We start from the raw sequence: 22,255 nt of genomic DNA on the forward strand, positions 1-22,255 counted from the left end.
TATCAACACAAAGATCAGCCCTAGGGAGGGAGGTTGGAGCACCATTAATGCCCAAAGACTGTCTCCAAGATCACGCAGGTTTCTGAGGGTGGAAGTGTATTCACTGCCTCATCAACTGAGGGCCCAGGCTGCTCTGCATGGCATCGCAGTGGAAACCAGCCCCCGGTCTTAGGAAGCTCTGATCTAACAGAGAGACACAAAATGTCAATGGATAGGTAAGTGCAGTACAGCATGAGAAGTGAAATGTTAGAAATGTCTACAACGTACAGAGAAATGAAGCATGTGCGCTGTGTGTGCGTGTGTGTACACGGGCAGAAGCCTTGTCTGTCTTGAAGTGGTTACCTAAGGGCCGAGCCAGCACAGCTCCTGCTTCTCCTCCTGGTGAACGTGCCTGGAGGAACTGGGCTGAATGGCAGGTGCTCATCTCCAACCTTCTCTCCTCTCTTTGTTTTTCTAGAAACTGCACATCTGCTCTTCAGTTTCTTTCCAGTCCTTCCCCCCGCAGCGCTAATTCCAGTTGGCGGTTTCATTGTTAGTAATGACCTGTCTGGGAAAGTTCGATGTTCTAAACCAGCACCTTCGTCACTATTATAGCTGTGGCTCTTATGTGTTTACTCGTACCTTCAACAATTACCTTTTTTTAAAATTTTGTGGTACGCGGGCCTCTCACTGCTGTGGCCTCTCCCGTTGTGGGGCACAGGCTCCAGACGCGCAGGCTCAGCAGCCATGGCTCATGGGCCCAGCCGCTCCGCGGCATGTGGGATCCTCCCGGACCGGGGCACGAACCCGCGTCCCCTGCATCGGCAGGCGGACTCTCAACCACTGCGCCACCAGGGAAGCCCAACAATTACCGTTTTAATTTCTGTGTAAGAAGGTACTTTTCACTTATAAATTGAAAATAGAGTTTTGGGGAATAGTTTCTCCCGAGGGAAAATAGTTCTGTCATGGAGCAGATCAGCTGGGTTCATGAGTTTGGGAATTGGCAGGTGGATGGGGAACTTGATCTTGTTCCTATTTTAAAACTTTGTTTACTGGCAGGTATTTGGTGGTTACAAAATCCATTGGTGAATTTAATGATCTGTTTAAGTGTATATAAAATTGCTAGGTAGCCTTTTTACATTAAAAAAAGTTAACCTGATGGTAGGTGGCTTTTCTAATAGTTGCTTTAGCATACCAATTTTAAGTTACAAAGCATTTCTAAAGTTACCCTGTTCCATGGCCACAGCGCATGCTGCTGGAGCCAATCAGCTGTCTTGAAGATGTGCCATTTGTCATGAGGAGACCAAGCACTAGGCTGAATGGATCAGCTCAAATCCATCACTGACCACTGGAAAAAATGATTCAAAATGCATTCTTCACTGAATCTGAATTATAGTGTTTTTAGCCAAAAGGTTTTGGCAACATTTAAAGAAGTGGAAGTAAGTGTATTGTGATCTTTAAAATGAATAGTAAATATCAAAATGATACAAAGAGTGAGTTTCTAAATGACATACTGTTTAAGATTTTATAATTTCCAAAGAAGAGTCATCAAAACAATGTCCCTTGAGCCCTGAGATTTGATTTGGCTGAGTTAAATCAAGAGGCTCTAACACATGTGTTGGAGGTATCTTTTTGGACAATAAGCCGCTTACATTGACAGGGGATACTCTTTTGGAATAACTACAGTTAGATCTACTCTGAGCCCTCTAGTGTATTTCTATATCCTTGAGTCAGAATAGAAGGCAAAGAGGCAAGATCTCCGTGTTAGGGATCCCATGGAAACTTTCCCTGGGCTAGGAGTCGAGTGTTGTCTTTTTTGTTTTGTTTTGTTTAATGGAAGTAGGCATGCTTTGAGAATAACCTGCTTTAAGGCTGTCTAGAGCTTTGCCAAGATTAGGTGGATTATCTCAGAAAATGTGTGCAGAATGGTTAGGCAGTGTTAGATATTGTATATTTTATGGAAAATCTGGCCTAGTGTGTCAGCGCCACTTTGAGGAATGACTTCAAAGCATCTCTTGTAAGAGGAAGGGACCTGGTATTTGAGTGCCTCTGTTTTGCCCTCTGCCGTGCCAGCATTTTACACGTTACTTATCACCACCCCATGGAGTAGGTAGTATCATGCCCATTTCACAGACAGAGAACTGCAGTCTGTCCAAGGTCGAATGACTATTATTAACCAAGTGACAAAATTGGGATTTGAAAGCCAAACTGGTCCGAATACAGATTCCCTTCCTCTTTTCAACTGTGTCACACAATTTTGCAGCTGGTCATAGTGCGTTTTTACAAGGTATAAGCTACGAATGGTGGGGTTAATGGCTCATATATTAGTTTAAAAGTCTGTCATACAGAGTGAAGTAAGTCAGAAAGAGAAAAACAAATACCGTATGCTAACACATATATGTGGAATCTAAAAAAAAAAAAAAGGTTCTGAAGGACCTAGGGGCAGGAAAGGAATAAAGATGCAGATATAGAGAATGGACTTGAGGACACGGGGAGGGGGAAGGGTCAGCTGGGACGAAGTGAGAGTGGCATGGACTTATATATACTACCAAATGTAAAATAGCTAGCTAGTGGGAAGCAGCTGCATAGCAGAGGGAGACCAGCTCCGTGCTTTGTGACCACCTAGAGGGGTGGGATATGGAGGGTGGGAGGAAGATGCAAGAGGGAGGGGACATGGGGATATATGTATACATATACCTGGTTCACTTTGTCATACAGCAGAAACTAACACAACATTGTAAAGCAATTATTCTCCAATAAAGTTGTTAAAAAAAAAAGTGCACAGAGACTGCTGGTAGAAGTATTAATAAAACAATATAAAAGTTTTTTAAAGGACATTATTATTTACTTTGGCTGAAGAAATTTCACTTGGAAATAACTTTATTTTGATAGTTTAAGGCAGAGGGTGGCAGCCCGTTTTTGTAAATAAAATCATGCTGGAATACAGCCACACCCCTGTATTTCCGTATTGCCTGTAGCCGCCACAAGGCCTAAAATAGTTACTCTCTGGCCCTTCACAGAAAAAGTTTGCAACCTTGTTCGAAGAAAAGTGTATAAAGATGAAATGAACCCTACTTTTGCAGTTCATTGTTTGTCTTCACGTGGGATGAGCAAGTACAGAGGTTGAATTGATTGTTCCTGATCTCTAAATGGCTGGGGCGTGAACATTTCTCTTTGGTGCAGGGTGGTTTGGTTGAGTGCATCTTAACACATCTTTTTCATTTCTTGCCTCCGAGGTGGCCTACAGTCAGAGCAACTTTTTTTTTTTCTTTTTAACATCTTTATTGGAGTCTAATTGCTTTACAATGGTGTGTTAGTTTCTGCTTTATAACAAAGTGAATCAGTTATACACATACATATGTTCCCCTATCTCTTCCCTCTTGCATCTCCCTCCCTCCCACCCTCCCTATCCCACCCCTCTAGGTGGTCACAAAGCACCCAGCTGATCTCCCTGTGCCACGCGGCTGCTTCCCACTAGCTATCTATTTTACGTTTGGTAGTGTATATATGTCCATGCCACTCTCTCACTTTGTCACAGCTTACCCTTCCCCCTCCCCATATCCTCAAGTCCATTTTCTAGTAGGTCTGTGTCTTTATTCCCGTCTTACCCCTAGGTTCTTCATGACCTTTTTTTTTCCCCCTTAGATTCCATATATATGTGTTAGCATACAGTATTTGTTTTTCTCTTTCTGACTTACTTCACTCTGTATGACAGATTCTAGGTCCATCCACCTCACTACAAATAACTCAATTTCGTTTCTTTTTATGGCTGAGTAATATTCCATTGTATATATGTGCCACGTCTTCTTTATCCATTCATCCGATGATGGACCCTTAGGTTGCTTCCATCTCCTGGCTATTGTAAGTAGAGCTGCAGTGAACATTTTGGTACACGTCTCTTTTTGAGTTATGGTTTCCTCAGGGTATATGCCCAGTAGTGGGATTGCTGGGTCATATGGTAGTTCTATTTTTAGTTTTTTAAGGAACCTCCATACCGTTCTCCATAGTGGCTGTACCAATTCACATTCCCACCAGCAGTGCAAGAGTGTTCCCTTTTCTCCACACCCTCTCCAGCATTTATTGTTTCTAGATTTTTTGATGATGGCTATTCTGACTAGTGTGAGGTGATACCTCATTGTAGATTTGATTTACATTTCTTTAATGATTCATGATGTTGAGCAACCTTTCATGTGTTTTATTGCAATCTGTATATCATCTTTGGAGAAATGTCTCTTTAGGTCTTCTGCCCATTTTTGGATTGTTGTTTGTGTTTTTTGGTTTTGAGCTGCATGAGCTGTTGGTAAATTTTGGAGATTAATCCTTTTTCAGTTGCTTCATTTGCAAATATTTTCTCCCATTCTGAGGGTTGTCTTTTGGTCTTGTTTATGGTTTCCTTTGCTGTGCAAAATCTTTTAAGTTTCATTAGGTCCCATTTGTTTAATTTTGTTTTTATTTCCATTTCTCTAAGAGGTGGGTCCAAAAGGATCTTGCTGTGATTTATGTCATAGAGTGTTCTGCCTATGTTTTCCTCTAAGTGTTTGATAGTGTCTGACCTTACATTTAAGCCTTTAATCCATTTATGTTTATTTTTCTGTATGGTGTTAGGGAGTGTTCTAATTTCATTCTTGTACATGTACCTGTCCAGTTTTCCCAGCACCACTTGTTGAAGAGGCTGTCTTATCTCCATTGTATATTCTTGCCTCCTTTATCAAAGATAAGGTGACCATATGTGTGTGGGTTTACCTCTGGGCTTTCTATCCTGTTCCATTGATCTATATTTCTGTTTTAGTGCCAGTACCGTACTGTCTTGATGACTGTAGCTTTGTAGTATAGTCTGAAGTCCAGGAGCCTGATTCCTCCAGCTCCATTTTTCTTTCTCAAGATTGCTTTGGCTATTCGGTGTCTTTTTTGTTTCCATACACACTGTGCAATTTTTTCTTCTAATTCCCTGGAAAATGCCATTGGTAATTTGATAGGGATTGCACTGACTCTGTAGATTGCTTTAGGTAATATAGTCATTTTCACAATGTTGATTCTTCCAACCCAAGAACATGGTATATCTCTCCATCTGTTTGTATCCTCTTTAATTTCTTTCATCAGCATCTTATAGTTTTCTGCATACAGGTCTTTTGTCTCCCTGGGTAGGTTTATTCCTATTCTTTTTGTTGCAATGGTAAATGAGAGTGTTTCCTTAATTTCTCTTTCAGATTTTTCATCATTAGCGTATAGGAATGCCAGAGATTTCTGTGCATTAATTTTGTATTCTGCTACTTTACCAAATTCATTGATTAGCTCTAGTAGTTTTCTGGTAGCATCTTTGGGATTCTCTGTGAATAGTATCATGTCATCTGCAAACACTGACAGCTTTACTTTTTGTTTTCCGATTTGGATTCCTTTTATTGCAAAAGTCAGCACAAGTTAGCCTTGTAAATCCTGTGTTTCTGGGCGTTCAGGTGCAGAACAGAACTCTCTTTGCGAGTGGTTCTCACTGGGGGCGAAACTCCCCCTAGAGGCCAAATTGGAAACGGGGGGGTGTTTTTGTTTTTAGTGTAATTTGTATTGAAAAATATGTTATTACAAATCACTGTCCTTTTATTATATTTCTCCTTTATCCTGGAGCGCAGGCTTTATATTGATGATTTTTAAAATTGTGGTTGGTTTGATAATATCCCTGACTTTCATTGCAGGCTAGCCAAAGGGGCTTTGCACAACTTTGTTTTATAACAAGGGGAGCATTGGGTCTGGGAGTACTGAGCAACTCTGCCCTGAGTATTTGGCATTTTTTTTCAAAACAGACTTCCAAGTAAAGAAAGCTCCCTTCGAAAGACCTGGAATTCTGGACTCAGAGGCTGCTTGTGCAGGACTTCTTGCTCGCTGGCAGCCTTTTGAAGTCAGTTTGCAGACTGGGTAGGTTCCCACAGCTCTCAAGGGAGCCTCCAGAGAGAGATCACCTGTAAGCTTCATTTAAACAGCAACACAGAGTAAGAAAGCACAGCGAGTAAAATCCAAAGAGGAAGGCCTGTGTGCCTTTCCTCACTGTTTGTACACGGGCAGCATGGGAAAACCCCTAATCAAGGGCCATCGATTGCAAATCGGTGACCATGGCCACTGAGCTCCCCTTGGAGTTTAGATTTTGCTTGCAAAGGCCCAGTGAGGTGGAGGTCAAATTTATTTTCTAATTCTACTGCTTTTAGATGTTTCCAGTAAGGGTAAAAATGGTCCTTATTTATTTGAGAGCGGTTTTATAGTTACGTCTGCCACAGGTGTTTTGTGAAATCCTATTTTTCATATGCAGCGGAGAGGGGAGCAGTTTCTTAGTCTGGAAGAAGGGCATGGGGGAAGAGTTCTTTGTACCTTAATTTGAAATATCTATTACATTGTAAAGTCTGTGGTGCAGGATGGTAGTTCTTTTTGGTGCAAGTTCCTTATGGTGCTTCAAGGCGCCAGAAGTTAATGCCATTCTGCTGTGCAGAGCCATGGTGCCTTGAGCACCTTGATTAGCCAAGGATTGGTTTTACCCTTTTTTTAAGCTTGCATAAATTTATGGCTTAAGTGAAATATCGGGCAAACAACAGTTAAGCTTTTTGGCCGAGTCTTTATTAAAGCCCAGTTCATTCATTCATTTAATGAATACCTATTAAGTACCAACTGGGTGCCAGGCACTGTACCAGGTACTGTAACTGCAGCATTAAGTAAAACAGACCAGAATCCTCATCTGCTGGGGGCTCGTATTCTGGTAGGGGCTTGTATTCTGGTGGGAGCTTGTATTCTGGTGTGGAGGGTGGACAGTAACAACACGTTACGTGGAAGGTGGTAAGTGGTAGGGAAAGGAGACAGAGGGAGAGAGAGGGGCAGAGGGAGAAAAAGAGGAGGGAGACAGAGACAGAGGGAGAGGGGGAAGAGAGGTGAAGGGACACGGAGGGACAGAGAGGGAGATACCATGAGACCATTGAGGTTAGTTGGCTTGAATTTCAAGAGAGACACAATTGAGGCCATGTTGTGACTTTAAAATTTGATTTTTTAAATAATGCCACCTTTATGTAGCTTTATTTGAAGGGGTTGGGGAGGGTCTCAGAGATTGCTTGCCTAGATGAATTTTCCTAACTATGTTTCTTACTCTAAAACTCCTCTCCTGAGACTGGGACCAGTGTCATCCAACCTGGTTTCTTGAAAAATAGAGATCACTTGGATGCAATTTTCCCTAGGTGGAAAGGATACTGCCATGTTAGGAGATGTCAGCTAGAGCTGGCCCTGCCACTGACTCACGCTGGGGTCTTGTCGTACCCTCTCTAGGCTTTTCTGTCATCTTCTCTGTAATAGGAGAAGACTGGGCTTAAATCATCACAAAAGTTTTTTTTCAGGATCAAAAAAGATAGAAGTCTACCTTTGGTTAGATTCCTGAAATTAGCATATATATAGGGAATTAAGTTTCAATTTTCACTTTAAAGCCAAGGTAGCCCAAATTCAATGTTTTTTAAAATAAAAAGGATTGAAGCTTGATCTTTATGGGTTTGGGGCAAAATACACTATAACCAAAAGGGTAGCTGACTTTTGTAAACTTTACTATAGCTTCTAATTATTATTGAACCCCATTTAGACCAACAGATATTTTATAGATGAAGATATGGATATTAGAGACAGCTCAGGGCCTGCAGTCACCCATCTAGTACATTTTCTACAACTCTGCACTGCTTCCCAGGGTCCAAATGAGACAGTATTTCCATGTACTTTTTTTAAAAAATATAAATTTATTTATTTATTTTTGGCTGCGTTGGGTCTTCGTTGCTGCACACGGGCTTTCTCTAGTTGTGGTGAGCGGGGGCTACTCTGTTGTGGTGTGCAGATTTCTCATTGTGGTGGCTTCTCTTGTTGCGGAGCACGGGCTCTAGGTGCGTGGGCTTCAGTAGTTGTGGCACACGGGCTCAGTAGTTGTGGCTCGTGGGCTCTGGAGTGCAGGCTCAGTAGCTCTGGCGCACGGGCTTAGTTGCTCCGCAGTATGTGGGATCTTCCCGGACCAGGGATCGAACCCCTGTCCCCTTTCATTGGCAGGTGTATTCTTAACCACTGTGCCACCAAGGAAGTCCCTCCATGTACTTTTTCAAGAGAAGCTTTATATAGCTAGATTACCACTGGCCATGCACTGTCCCTGTGGTAGTTAACTTTCTTCCTAGTATTTCTAGGGTCAGTCCTAATTTGTAGAAGAATTGGTTGTAGCGTCAGCATTCTGTTATTATCCTTTCATTATTGAAAAGGACGCTAATAACTTGTTAGCAAATATATCATGTACTGTTCTAAGCTCTTCATGTGTATTACTTCATTTTGCCCAACTATGCTGTAGTAAGATAGAGATAATAGCAACCGAAGCCCAGAGAAGTGAAATAATCTACCCAAGGTCAAATAGTGAATTGCACAGTCGGGATTTGAGTGGAGTCGGCTCAGTACCTGTGCTGTTCAGTGTCACGCTGCTCCAGCTCCTGTACATTTCAAGGGTCTGTTGCAACCTTTCAACAAAGAGAGGCTCACTGATGACATTTGAAAGCAAACCTCATCATGGAACTAACCCATGTTACCCAGACCCTTGGATTTCTCAGCTTTGTACTCAATCCAGCTTTTAATAGTAGCGTTTTCTAGGGTAACTCTAAAAATGAGGGCTTTAGACATAAAGACTGCATATTATTTGATTCTGTTTATATGAAATGTCCAGAATGGGCAAATCTATAGAGATAGAAAGCAAATATGTGATAGGGGCTGGGGGAATGGGGAGTGATAAGTGACTACTAATGGGTATGGGGTTTTTGGGGGGAAGTGATGAAAATGTTCTAAAACCGATTGTGGTGATAGTTGTACAATTCTGCAGATATACTTAACACTGTTCAATTGTTCACTTGAAAGGGGTGTGTTATGTAGTATGTGAGTTATAGCTCAATCAGATAGTTAAAAATAAGGGGAAAAGGAGGACTTCTCTCTGTTATATTTAGTTCATGTTATTTATTTTTTAAAAATATTTATTTATTTGGCTGCGCCAGGTTTTAGTTGCGGTGTGCGGGATCTTTAATTGCAGCATGTGAACTCTTAGTTGTGGCATGCGGGCTGTAGTTCCCTGACCAGGGATTGAACCCAGGCCTCCTGTATTGGGAGCACGGAGTCCTAGCCACTGGACCACCAGGGAAGTCCCTATTTAGTTCATTTTAAATTGAAGTTTTTAAATGAGGATTGATGAAAACAGGAAGACTCATCTTTCTTTTATGGTTTATAAACAGGACCGTGAAGACTGAGTCGATTATGTAACCCAGCATTTGAAATGTCTTATGTTGACTTGACAGTAAAAATTTAACATGTGTTTGAAGACATTGACTTATATGATAAAAATGTTTTAAATATTATAGCATCTGATTACTAAAAGTAATTTTATATCCGTTCCTGATGAAAATCCCCCAAATATGTAATATTGTTTAGGCAGTAGAATAATTTCAGGGCAGAAACATCTGACTTGCTCTCTCCAGTCCATCTCATCCATTCTGCTGTCTCAGAGAATAATGGGTTATTTGACTGGATTTGAATTTACTATTAGAGAGGTTTTTTTAAAGGCTATATTGTCTGAACTATTTTGTCTGCATTTAATTCATTCTAGAGTTATTCATTAATCTTTTTTTAAAGTTATTTCTAATTTTAGGTCGTGCTACCTCTTAATAGTTTCAGGTCTTTTAAGTTTAGTATTCCTTTCTATAAAGAAGTATTTTATTTTGCCCTAAGTGTTCATGTTTAAGCCTCTGCAGTAGTTTCCTAGTTCCAGTGTTCTGGGATTTGGTGAACTGATATACAAGCTCAGAGCATCATCATGTTTCACAGTAGTATGTGTTTTGTACATAATCAGTCATTCGTTCATCAAATAGTTATGAGTGTCATCGTGTGCCAGGAGATAGGCGTGACCCAAATGGACCCCCAGCCTTGCCCTTGGAGAGCTGAGCTCTGGTGGAGGAAGCCTGGCGGTGCTAATCTTGTAAGATTGTTCTCACCTGGCCATCTTGCTGCCTCTTCGTCCTGATGGGTACCCTCATCTGCATCTTTTGTCACCTCTCAGGCCTTACTTAAGGACATTGAACAGCAGTGCACAGCTATCAAATCACTAGGTTTTGTGCCAAGGGGTGGTGATGTTCTCCATGCCATATTTTGTTAGTGAGTGGCTGGTCTTTTAATGAGCCTGGCAAAAATGATCCTATAAATATCCACAATCCCCTTGCTGAATTGGATATGGTTTAACCACCAGTGACTTCATATGTATCTCTCGGTGTCATTAACTTTGATAAATAAAATAACCAAAGCACTACTTAGTTTCCTGTTGTTGCTATCATCTTCAAAAGTCTAAATAAACCCCCGGGTTACCAAGGTATTGTATGTATTCCGAATATGATGGTTTCATTTATGTCTGAATTGTGATGAATATGCCTTATTTAAATGAAGTATATACTTTCCTTAGAAAATACTGATTAAATCAAATCTTCCTAATTTGATTTCCATCAAATCCATACCACTTTAACTTGCCTTAATTTAGAGAAAACAGAATTATTAAAGGGGAAAGGAGTGTGAGTTCAGCAGTCTCCCCTTTTTATCACTCTTCCTGGCTGCCTCTTAACTGTCTTTAAAAATTAAGAAATGTGGAAATTTGAAGCCTGTTGCACAATTAGTAAACATTAAATTTTCTCCCATGACAGTTTGAAGGCTAGGAATAAAAATTCCGGGAACATGTGTGGTGTCTTCTGCTGAGCTTCCCCTTCTCTGTTCCTCCACGGTTCCCTGCACCTTCATCAGAGCTCTTTCCCATGAGCTGTGTTGTGGTTGATCCTTCGTGTGTCTCATTCCCACTGGAGACTACGAGGGCCTGTCGAGCGTACTCCTGTTTGTTCTCAATTGCAATATGTTTGAAATTGCATACAATTCCATTGATATTGAATGTTGTCTTTCTTGGTAGAGTTTCCAGTATGGCCTCTGCACCGACTTCTAAATATAATTCACACTCCTTGGAGAATGAGTCTATTAAGAGGGTAAGTTGAGTTTTCAGATTTATCTGTACCTCTTTCTCTCATTTCTCCTTTTGTATTTGAATATTAGATGCTCATTCTGGGTTTCTTGAATGATTAATTTCATTATTTATTCACATAATGTAAATTCTGTGATACATGTGGTTTTATTAACCCACCTTGTTCAGTAAAAGACTGATTACCTTATGTGTGTTCAGTGAGTTTTGTTTGTAAATCCTTTCACATAACTTCATTTTTGTGAACCTCTGACTTCTGAACTACTTCCAGTGTTACATTTAAGATACTAGGCAATCTCTTGCCCCTGAAATCTTTCTGAAGGAGAGATTGGAAGCCAGGACCCGCTGAACAGGCTGTTAACACCTTCCTAAATATTGGTGTTATTTTCTAATTATGAGGATAAAAGAGTTATAGGACCAAAACAAATACAACATTAACAGAAAATGGTTCCAAGTGTCAAGGAGAAATTGTGTAATTAGAGGGAGATATTTGAACAACTATTGGAAAGAAGGAATTTTAAATAAGCTTTATTCATGGCCCTTTAAGGCTTTTGATACACATCACCGATTATCCACCAGAGAGGTTCATTTACACATCCACAAGCAGTGTAGAGAGATACCCAAGCAATCAGAAGGGAGCCAACTAGTGTCTTTTAATTTGTATTTCCCTGAGTACTAACAAGGGTACCTTTTTTTTGTTTGTTTTTTTTAAAGGTGTGTTTCTTGTCCATTTGTAATTGTTTTGTGAAGTGGCTGTCTATGTCCTTTGCCTATTTGCGTTTTGGGGTGTTTGGGGTATCCTTTTCTGTTGATTTATAAGCGTTCTTTATAAATTATGACGATCAACTCTTTATAATATATATTATTCTTTATAATACATATAATAATAACATATAAGACTTTTTCCTAGTTTACTGTTAGCCTTTTAATTATATTTATGTGTTTGGATTTTGAAATACAGAGGTTTAAATTTTTATGTGACCACATCATCAGTCTTTTCTTACATTTTCTGCTTTTGGTGTCATGTTTGTAAGGACCTTTTCATCCCCAAATTATAAAAGTCTTTATTGTATTTTAGTATTGTTATGGTACAAGGATCAGTTCTAAACACAAGAGTAACTTCAAGAAGGTAATTGTAAGTCTTTGTGTAACGTTACTCTACCGTGAAAGTACATCTTCTGTTAATCCCATGTTTTCCTGTGTTAATAGACATTTGTTTCCCTTATGTTGTGGCTGAATTACCCTTTCTTCTCCTGACCCAGAACTGTGGCATTTAAAGGCTGTATGAATATTAAATTTGCTCGTTATACTTGTTTTTAGTTTGAGGCAGTGTTAACGGAGGACGATAATTTCTTTCCAGTCTTATTGTTTATATAAAACGTGTGGTTTTTGCTCCTCATTGAAGAAGGCATTCCTGGCTGGGAACAGTTTGCCTTACCCTCCGATTTATAAAATGCTTAGCTTACAAGCACTAGAACATATTGAAAATTCGCTAGGAATTTTCACTTTGTACCTGAATAAAAAGACTAAAACCATTAAAAATCCAGCAGAGCCCCCTCTTTGACAGCTTATCTCTCACCTAAATACACAAGCCGCATTTCTCTCGTTTCAGAATACTTTACATTTGCATAGCCCTTGGTAATTCTCAGAAGTGTGCTTGTGCAGTTTGTTTCACTTAATATTCACGAAAACTCCTTTGAGGCAAGGATTACTAGCTTCATACATGAAATAATTGCAGTGTGACTTTGGAAAACAACTAGAAAAAAATGAATGAAAAACAGCAATGAAAAAACCTTTTGCCCAAACAGATGTTAGTGATGTGCCTGGCACTGATCCGCTGGGGCAGCTGAATAGATTGAAAGACTCCTTTCCCAGGCATCCAAGTCACATAGCAAATGAGCCTCTCAGAACTCACCTTCACTTTTAGTGGCTAATACTTTGCCTGCCTGGCAGAGCGGCTGCGGTGATTGAATGAGGACCATGCATGTGGAGCCAGGAGGCCTAGAGACGTAGTAAAGTCACATGAAGAATTTGTGTGTAGATGGTTCCCAAGGCCCTTGTAGGCTCAAAAGTTCAATGACAGGCCACCCCGTCCTCTTATATAGTCACCTACATGAAGAAAGATCTTAATAAAATAGGAAACCCAGTGTGTAGTAACTTATTTTCTGGTGTCGTGAGAAGATGCTGTAATTACTGTTGCTCAGTTAAGGCCCCATTGAAATCAAGTTTTCATTCCTTCTCTCAACAAAATAGGACTAAATATTTAATATGAAAAAAAAGCTGCCACAGTATATGTATATCTACAGAATACACTTAATATTTACTTTTTATCACTTTCCTGAACACTGTTAACTATAAAGTGCTTGGAAGGGGTATTTAATTAATATCATTGAAAAGCATGCTAATGTTATTTACAGACTGAACATTAACACAGCTAATGAATGTTGAATGCTAAGTTGTGTTTTTTAGTCGGTTTTTTTTTGTGTTTTTTTTTTGCGGTACGCGGGCCTCTCACTGTTGTGGCCTCTCCCGCTGCGGAGCACAGCCTCCGGACGCGCAGGCTCAGCGGCCACGGCTCACGGGCCCAGCCACTCCGCGGCATGTGGGATCCTCCCAGACCGGGGCACGAATCCATGTCCCCTGCATCAGCAGGCGGACTCTCAACCACTGCGCCACCAGGGAAGCCCTTTTTAGTCGTTTTGATTTTCTGTGCCAATTTTCTATAATGGTCACTATTTCTCTAATTTTTTTCTTTGAAAACGATATTTCTGTTTGGTTGCTTAAAATCCTGTGCACATGTAATGTCATTACTCCTGACGGCACCATTTTGTTTCCAGACTTCTAGGGATGGAGTTAATCGGGACATCAGCGAGGCTCTTCCTCGACTTCCCGGAGAAACCCGCATCACTGGTAAGGAGCCTGTGAAGTTGGGATTTTCGTACATTGATGAGAGGTCCAGCAGGGTCAGGTGCCTTCAATCCCACGGACTCTTTCGAAGTTACATTTCTTGATCAAAGAGTTCTCTCAAGAGCTTCATGCTCTCCAGGATAGTGATATTTTTTTCTCTGTACCAAAGACAGAATTATTTTGGGAAAAAAATGTGGATTAGCTCTTGAAAGTCTCTTATTGGAGCTGTAAGCTCTTATGGTTTGAGGTGATAAGAACAAAATGGTATTAAGGTTTTCCAGTCTATGATGTATGCTTTAAAATGCCTCAACTTAGAGGCTTAAAGTCCAAGTATTCTCTTCTTTGAAATATAGGAGACCACAGTGGTTTAAAATATCTTTCATTAGCCAGATAGCTGAAGTTAGTTATGTTGATGTAACATTCTGATCGTTGGCTTATTTTCTTCATTATAAATTCATATTATGAGGGAGGTATCTACTTTGGAAAGACTAGATCGTTCTGGCTTAAGAATCCAGAAGCACCTGACAGCTTCTAAGTGAAGTGCTCCTGTTGTGGGCATTCACATTTTTTATTAGAGTCAACATCCCCCTCTCAGATTCCCATTTGGTGATGATACAGTTACCATGGTTTCAGAGAACCTTTCGTTTTATTTACTAAGATCTGGGTTGTTTAGCTTAAATGGCCAAAAGCATGGTGCTAATCAGATTAAGGTCATAGACGTGGTACCTGTGTGAATGAGTTAGCCATGCACCATGAGAAAGTATTCCATGTCCACGGACTTGCGCACGTGATCCTAGTCTTGAAAAGGAAACCAGTGGCGTGTGTCCATCCCAATTTCTGGATAAGAACAAAGAGGGTAGCTTACTTTTGATGGTCTTCATATATAAAGTTTTGGTGCTCTGTATCAGTGCCAGAACCTTCACTGAGGTAGTAACTGACTGAATGAGCATGAAGTAGCCTTACTGGGTATTCTTCATTTAGCAACTGAGGAGAAAGGGATTTCAAAATTACTATGAATAAATAAATAGATAAATAAACAAATGCCATTAACACATTCAAGGACATCCTTGAAAGATAAGACACAGATATATTTTATTATAACAACTCAACTCTCCTGATTTAGTTTCTCCTTATGTTTGATTCTACCAAAGATGTACTAATTTCTTGGCCATCTGTTTCATCTCACTTAATATGTGAAATGAATCTAGCTCCACTCTTCTCTGGCCTATTAAAAGAGAAAGAATAGACTAAACATTTCTACTGCTGACATTCATTTATTAAAAGCATCATGATGTTTTGTGTGATTAGAGGTTTGGCAGACCTCAAAGCTGAACTGGTGGTGAGTCCGTGAGACTCTCCTACATGAATTGCCATCCTCTGGTTGAAGTCTGCAGTTCACGAGTTACCTTGACAACCACCTGAGGGTAGCAGCGTCAGTACCCTCTTTCACTTCTGCTCTCCAGCTGTTATCACCTTGTCCCTAGGTAGTGGCAGCCCCATTCGACCTAGCATGGTAATGTAGAAGCATTGCCAGTGCTTGCTTCAGACCTTTTCAGTGACTTTCTTTTTAATTGTAGTTATTCTTAGCCAAATAGTTTATATTAAATTAGTGCCATTTGTTGTGTATCTTGGTATATATTTCCATTATTTTAGGGTACTTTTTTTATCTTAATAGACAAAGAAGTTATTTACATATGTCCTTTCAATGGCCCCATTAAGGGAAGAGTTTACATCACAAATTATCGTCTTTATTTAAGAAGTTTGGAAATGGTAAGTAGAATCTAAGACCATAAAGATGACCCTAACTGTTAAAGATAATGCTAAACTGTTTCTCTTCTACCTTGCAAGATTGACTGTGGATCACATTAACATGGGGGTATATTTGCTTCTCAACTCTTAATTTTTGGCTTATGCAAAGCTCATTTAACACTAACACCTGTATATGTAGGAATAGAGTGAATTAAAATAAGTTTTGTCGTTGATAATCTGGGGAAGGGGAGTTTTGTAACTGTACCCATTTGCTAGTTTGGAGAAGTTAGTTAGGTGTAGAACAGTGGTTCTTTACCAGAAGCACCGATGAGAACCACTTGCGGCGCTTAGCAGCCACTACAGATGCCATGATGTACTGCATCCGAATGTTCAGGCTTGTGGTCCAGGCACAGCGGTCATTTTTTAAAACATCACAGATGAGGATGCTGATCTGTGTGAATCTGATGTGAATCCCTTGTTAAGGCCCACTGCTCTAGAACTTTCCAAGTGTTCAATTACAGAACACCAGGTAGCAGTTTAGAACTAGAGTGACTATGGTGTGGCCTGGTGCCACTCTACCTTCTCATTCCACGGCCATAAGATGTTTGCCATGGTATTTCAAGGAATGTTCCATTGATGGGACAATGTGATGGAGACGAGATGCTCCAGAAGGGAAAGAATGAATGAACAGCTGCTGAGGCTGTCCCAGAAGGGCCTGTGGTGGATGTGGTGGGTTGCTGTTGCCCAGGCCAGCCTGAAGGGGCAGCTGTATTTTGATGGGCTGGATCGAGGAGGGATAAATAGGTCCAGGGCACATGGAAGAGGAGCCCAACATCAGCTTAAACGCAGGAGATGTTGAGAGTGTTGGGGGAATCTAGCTTTTGTTTTACTGCTTTTACCTCAGAATTTCTTCAGGACAGTTCTATTCTAGATTAGTTTGCACCTTTTGATTTTTAAAAAATTACATTCATCTTTGTGTCCAAATTCTGAAAAATGCTGTTTATTACTCTTATTGCCTTAGCTGTGGGAGCCCACTTCTGTAGTGTTCCTAGACCCCCATGGGCCTGAGATTGGGCATTTTATTTATGTGACTCTCTTCAGGCTTCTAAGCAAGACTGGAGCTGAACAAATGTTTTAGTTTTCCAGAATGTGAAAGAAGATTCTGGAAATTAACAGAGCAGTGAGCTGGATGTCAACCCTTGGCATCAGTTGGCAACAATTGTAGAATTTATCATTTGAACAGATGATTATGTACCCAGGAAAGAAAGAAACCCGTTGGGAGTATTATTGACAGACTGTGTAACTGGTAACAAGCCTTTAACTTGGAAGGGGGTTAAAGGGAAGGGGAAGGGGAAGGGGTTTGAAGTAGTCTTAGTCGGCTAAGATATTGTAGTGAAACTGCTAATGTAAAATTTAGCGTAGATAACAGTTACTTCATAAAAACCAGTTGTATTGGTGAAAGATGGAAGAGGTCTGTCTTTACAGGGGCTCAAGCTTATTTGATCCAGTAATTGGATGGGATTGGTTAAAAAGTTAACATACCTGTAGGCTGAACTAACAAAAGTATAATATAACATTATATAATATTATACTATACTGTACTATAAAATACAATATGGCCAGCCAAAGTGAGACTCATTCTGTACAGCTTCCAAGTGTCAAATTGGGACACACTGAGAGATTTTATGCTAATATATGCGAGAATCATCAAAAATCGAATTAGAGCAAGTTGTTGACCAGCCACACATGCCCGGTTCCATTTCATGCTGTCACTGGTGATGAACTGGGGAAATTATTTAAACTGCGGTGTCGTGACAAGATTGTGTCTGTTCTGTGATCTCAACTGTGGAAACCAAACAAAAACTATCTGTCGAAAAGAAACCAGAAAGAAATACACCAAAAGGTTTAGTACTTGCAATTGTTGCACGGTGGAATTACATATGCCTTTGTTTTCCTCCTCCCACTTGGCGTGAGCATACATTACTTTTGTAATTGGGCGACACTTGGCCAGCTTTATTTATTTCGTTTTCATACAGCACTCCAGAGGCCAGGGATTAGCGCGGAGTGGGTGAATAAAATGCCCATTTGACACTGACTGCTAATCCTTTTCTTCTTCTACCAAGTTTTACATAAATATTTTGACCAATTGGCCACATCATTTAGTCCAAGTTTAAAAACAAGCAGTTAATGGCAGAAAACATCATATAAAACAAGCCATTTGGGTGGTTATGCAGAAGCCTCAAAACACAGTCATCACAGTGTATCTCAAAGTCCTAAATAAGAACATTAATTGTGGATTCTGCTGCAAAATGCGAATGTTTCTCATGTGTTTGACAAAGAGCCGCCATCTCACTGGCCTTTTGAAGCGGACACCTGTGTGGTTCAGGTATGTAAACACTGCAGTGGGAGCACGGCCTGCCTCGGGAGTCAGCTGTCCTGTTTCGTCAGGTGTCAAGGGCAGCTTCCCTGCCCCTGATGTTCCGGGCAGTAGACGCACCATGGTCTTTGGACTGTCACGTGACCTTCTTCCCCTGGGCGTCCTTTGGGGCCTCCCCCCTCCACTCTGAAAACTCTTGTTGGATCCCCATTGCCCGCAGCATAAAATCCATTCTCCTTCACGTGGCAGAAAAATCCTTCTGACTTCCCTTGCCTCGACTCACACCGCCTCTCCCCGTGCTGTTGTCCAGCTGCACAAAGCCCCGGCCCTCTTCCCAGCACCTGAGGCCCTTCTGGGCTGTTTTCACTGTGCCTAGAAGCCCTCTCGTCCCTCAGAACCCACCTCAAAAATCGTGTCCTCCCTGGAGGCTTCCGCCGAAGGCCTCACTCCTTCTCTGTGTTCATGTCCCCATGTTCACACTTATTGCTGGGAAACTTCCCCTGCCCACCGGCTCTAAAGGTTCCCAACCCCTCCCCCTCCTCCTTTCCCCCTTTCATGTTTGTTTGTATCTCCTGAGCACTTGCCACTGCCTCCTATTTTGTATATTTCACTGCTTTGCCTCGTTCCTCTCCATCCGAGGCCAGGGATGCTTTGTGTCTGTTGGCCGCCGAGCCGTGAGGCCTAGGATGGAGCATGGCGCGTGGCAGGGAAGGAATTCAGCCGTATTTATTTGTCACACTCTCTGGCCTTCACTAGTGGTGAGACCTGGTGGTCCTGAACACCACCGTTGCGTTTGGCATTGAGAAATCCCATAGCCGCCTTTTGACCTTGAGGGGTTTGGCTTGCGTTCGATCTCGTGACTCCAGTGGGGCTATTTAGGCCTGTAATACTCTGTCATCTGTGGACTCCCCGGGGGCAAGACCGCTTCCAGTTTCCCTCGCAGGAATACTTCGGGCCCAGGTGCTGTGGTGGGTGAGAAAGACAGATTGACCCTTTGTTCATTCATGCGGCCGTATCCTTATCCCAGAAACACTCACTGAGCGCCCGGGTGAGTCTGCCACGTTGCCGCGTGCCCGACACGGAGACGAGCATGTGTGGTGTCGTGTGGCAAAGCCCACGGCGGGTGCATCGTTCCATGAGGTTACAAGGGAGAGGCGGGTTGACTCTACACTGAGTCACAGAATGCCTTGTAGAGGAGGTGATGTTCCAACCAAGTCTCGAAGATCGGGGACCGTTTCCTGGACAGGAGGGCAGGAGGGAGGAGGCTCCACAGGGCGCTTTTGCACGTTGCTTGTCTAGGGCTACGGAGGGACCCTGTATACTGTGGCAGTGGCCGAGGGATGTGCTGGAGCGGGAGTGTGGAGGGGAAGGGAGGAGACGAAGCTGGAAGCCTCGCCAGCCTCTAGCATGTCATCAGTCACCATTCAGCAGTGTGTGTGTCACGTGGGGAAGGACACATGCGTTGCAGGAAGGGAGGTTGGGTCGCAGCGTGTGTGACAGATTGGGGGAGGGGGAGACTGGAGGCAGGGAGACCACCAGGAAGTGATCTCCATTTTCCAGGCAAGCAGGTCCTAATCCAGCCCACATTGCAGTAGAAAGGAGGGAACAGCCGTGAGCCAGGCAGGAGGATCTGGGTGGCATTTGGAGTTGGGAGTCCAAGGGAAGACAAGTCGACAGTGATCCCTGTGGTTTTGGGCTTGAGTGGTTGCAGCTGCTCCCATTCGTGGAACTAGACATCACAGGAGAAGGAGTGGGTTGGAGCTGAGCCCCCGGGAGACAAGTCTGAATGTGCAGACTTACAGCTGCGTGAGTGCGAAGTGGAAATGGCTCAGGAGCCATTGGAAACACGAGTCTGAAGGCGCTGAAGTGATGAGCGTGCGGGTGTCCGTAACAGCCGGGTCTAGCCACAGGGTTACCTGAGGGGACCAAACGACCAACAGAGATGCGGCTGCGGAGGGAGCCTCGGGGGGCCTGGCTCTCCGGGGCGGGGAGAGGAAGAAGCCGCAGTCAGAGCAGAGGACAGGCTTGTAAGACGAGGCTTTGGTGGAAGTGGGGAGAAGAGCGAAATCTCTAGAAGGAAGGGAGTAGACAAGGGAGTGAAATGTTGCAAGGTTCAGTGAGATAAAGAAGGAACAGAGGCCCCAGAGGGTGGCCATGGGAGGCGGCTGGGAGCCCCGGCGAGAACAGAGGCTGTGCAGATGGCCCCTGTCTTGCTCTTGCTTCCACCCCCCCTTCCACTCCCTGGTGGAAACTTCTGCAGCTCCCAGGCCCTCAGCACACTTCTCTCTATTCATTCTCCCCACGGCTTCCTCCACTTCCCGGCTGCGCTCGCTTCTCTCCAGTTAGCACTGTGTGTCAGCAAAGCTCCTTAGGGCCTGCCGAGCTCTTGCCCACACACTCAGCCCGGCTGACGGTAGCTGCCGGGCAAAGCAGCCACCGCCCGGCCCCTTCCCTGGTCCGCCCAGCCCGCTCCTGGTTTTCTAGCACCGACCTTTCTTTGGGCCCCAGCTTCTCCTTTCTCACTACCTGCTGGAGATCCCTTGACTTTCCACCTGGCATCCCAGGTGCACGGCCGAGCCAAAACTCTCCTGCTTTTTCTCCTTGCCACTTCCTTCTTTGGGTGTTCTTGCTTCTCTTGATGGTGCTACTCTTCTTCTAGTCACCGTGGAGTCACCTCCTCCCCCCTCCTCCGTTCTCCTCTGCAGTCTTCATTGTCCCATCCCTGCCGGCATCTTCTCCCCACTGCGTTCTCTCTGGCTCCCACAGACATTCTTACAGACATTCTCCCCGCCCCCCACTTGGAAACTCTCAGTGGCTCCTTTCCTCCCTCATTTCAGATTCCTCAGTGTTCTTGGTCCTCTGCAGCTCAGCCCTGAGTCGCCTCCCCACCTCTCTTCTCTGTACACCCCGCATGCTGGCACAGGTACCCTACTCACTGTTCCCTAAACCGGCCCTCCGCTTCTCTGCCCTGGCTGTTTTCTCCACTAGAACTCATACATATTCATCCCCACCCATCTCTGCCATTCACACCCCCACTTTTAAAAACATTATTTTGGGGCTTCCCTGGTGGCGCAGTGGTTGAGAGTCCGCCTGCTGATGCAGGAGACGCGGGTTCGTGCCCTGGTCCGGGAAGATCCCACATGCCGCTGGGCGGCTGGGCCCGTGAGCCATGGCCGCTGAGCCTGCGCGTCCGGAGCCTGTGCTCCGCAATGGGAGAGGCCACAACAGTGAGAGGCCTGCGTACCACAAAAAATAAAAATAAAAAAATTATTTTGAAATATTTAACATAGAAACTTTGTAAAGAATAACATAAACATCTGTGGATCTACCCCGCAGCTGAAGAAATCCTTTTCCCCCCTCCCCATCAGTGGTAGATACCATCTGAAAGTTCCTAGGTCTCACTCCCGGTCATTCCACAAACCCCTCTTTAAAAATAGGATGGAGTTCCAGAGATGCACAGATGAGCAGATGATAACCCTTAGGACTGCTGGGGGGATGAGCAGCGTGTCGTGTATACACTTTTCATTACCTGACCGTCGGAAACAGTATGTCCTTCCTGGATTAAATTCAAGGAGAAATTTGTCATTAGGGTTTCCTCTAAGAGATAGGACCATAGTGATTTCATTCTTTAGGCAGAGTATTACCTAAAGGTTCTTGATACCATCCAAGACCCTCTTTAAGGACAGAACACATGTTAACTTTTACTGGGTAAAGGTATTTCTGTGAGGACCTAGCAGGCTGGGGTCTGTTGACTTTGCTTTTTGATGATTTACCAGTGCGGAGATGGGACTTGGAGAATCAAGGTGGATGGATGGCCCTCGTATCTGCCTCTCAAATATCTGGTTCTGAAATGAGCATTGGGCAGGTGCGCGGTATCGTGCCACCCAAGAGCTGGGCATCTCACCTGAGTGGCAGACCTGTATTGCCTCCCACTTTATTACAAGCATGAACAAAAGGGTTCCTATAGTATTTTTCTTTTCAAAAAAAATACGCTGGAAACTTTTCAACATTGTCCTTTTTTAGTTCCTTCTGTCTAATGGAGTTAGCACCTTTTTTCATTTTAAAAGAGGTGAACTAGTGCTAAAAAGACTATAATAATGAAACATCCTAGAGTGTGTGTAAGTAGGAGCGTCACTGGGAACGTAGGATTCGTACTATAGGTTTTCTTTTAAATTTCAGTCTTAAATCGTCTCTTTATTTTGCTGCTG

The 22,255-nt window shown here is 42.9% G+C and overlaps 1 protein-coding gene across 3 annotated transcripts in view; it reads left to right on the plus strand.

The window, feature by feature from the left end:
- Window positions 1-22,255, plus strand: part of MTM1 (myotubularin 1) — a 98,848-nt gene that overhangs the window by 14,516 nt on the left and 62,077 nt on the right. For 2 of the 3 annotated variants that reach the window (XM_082609684.1, XM_082609685.1), the window contains exons 2-4: window positions 10,949-11,021; window positions 13,852-13,924; window positions 15,597-15,691. In XM_082609684.1, the coding sequence (XP_082465810.1) occupies window positions 10,959-11,021; window positions 13,852-13,924; window positions 15,597-15,691 (231 nt within the window). In that variant the 5' untranslated portion in view covers window positions 10,949-10,958. Of the gene's footprint in view, window positions 1-5,780; window positions 5,887-10,948; window positions 11,022-13,851; window positions 13,925-15,596; window positions 15,692-22,255 lie in introns of those variants that run through there. The other variant, XM_082609686.1, reaches the window with a different exon arrangement.

The sequence above is a fragment of the Mesoplodon mirus genome (genome assembly GCF_964341445.2).
Source record: "Mesoplodon mirus genome assembly, chromosome: X".
Lineage (NCBI taxonomy): Eukaryota > Metazoa > Chordata > Mammalia > Artiodactyla > Ziphiidae > Mesoplodon > Mesoplodon mirus.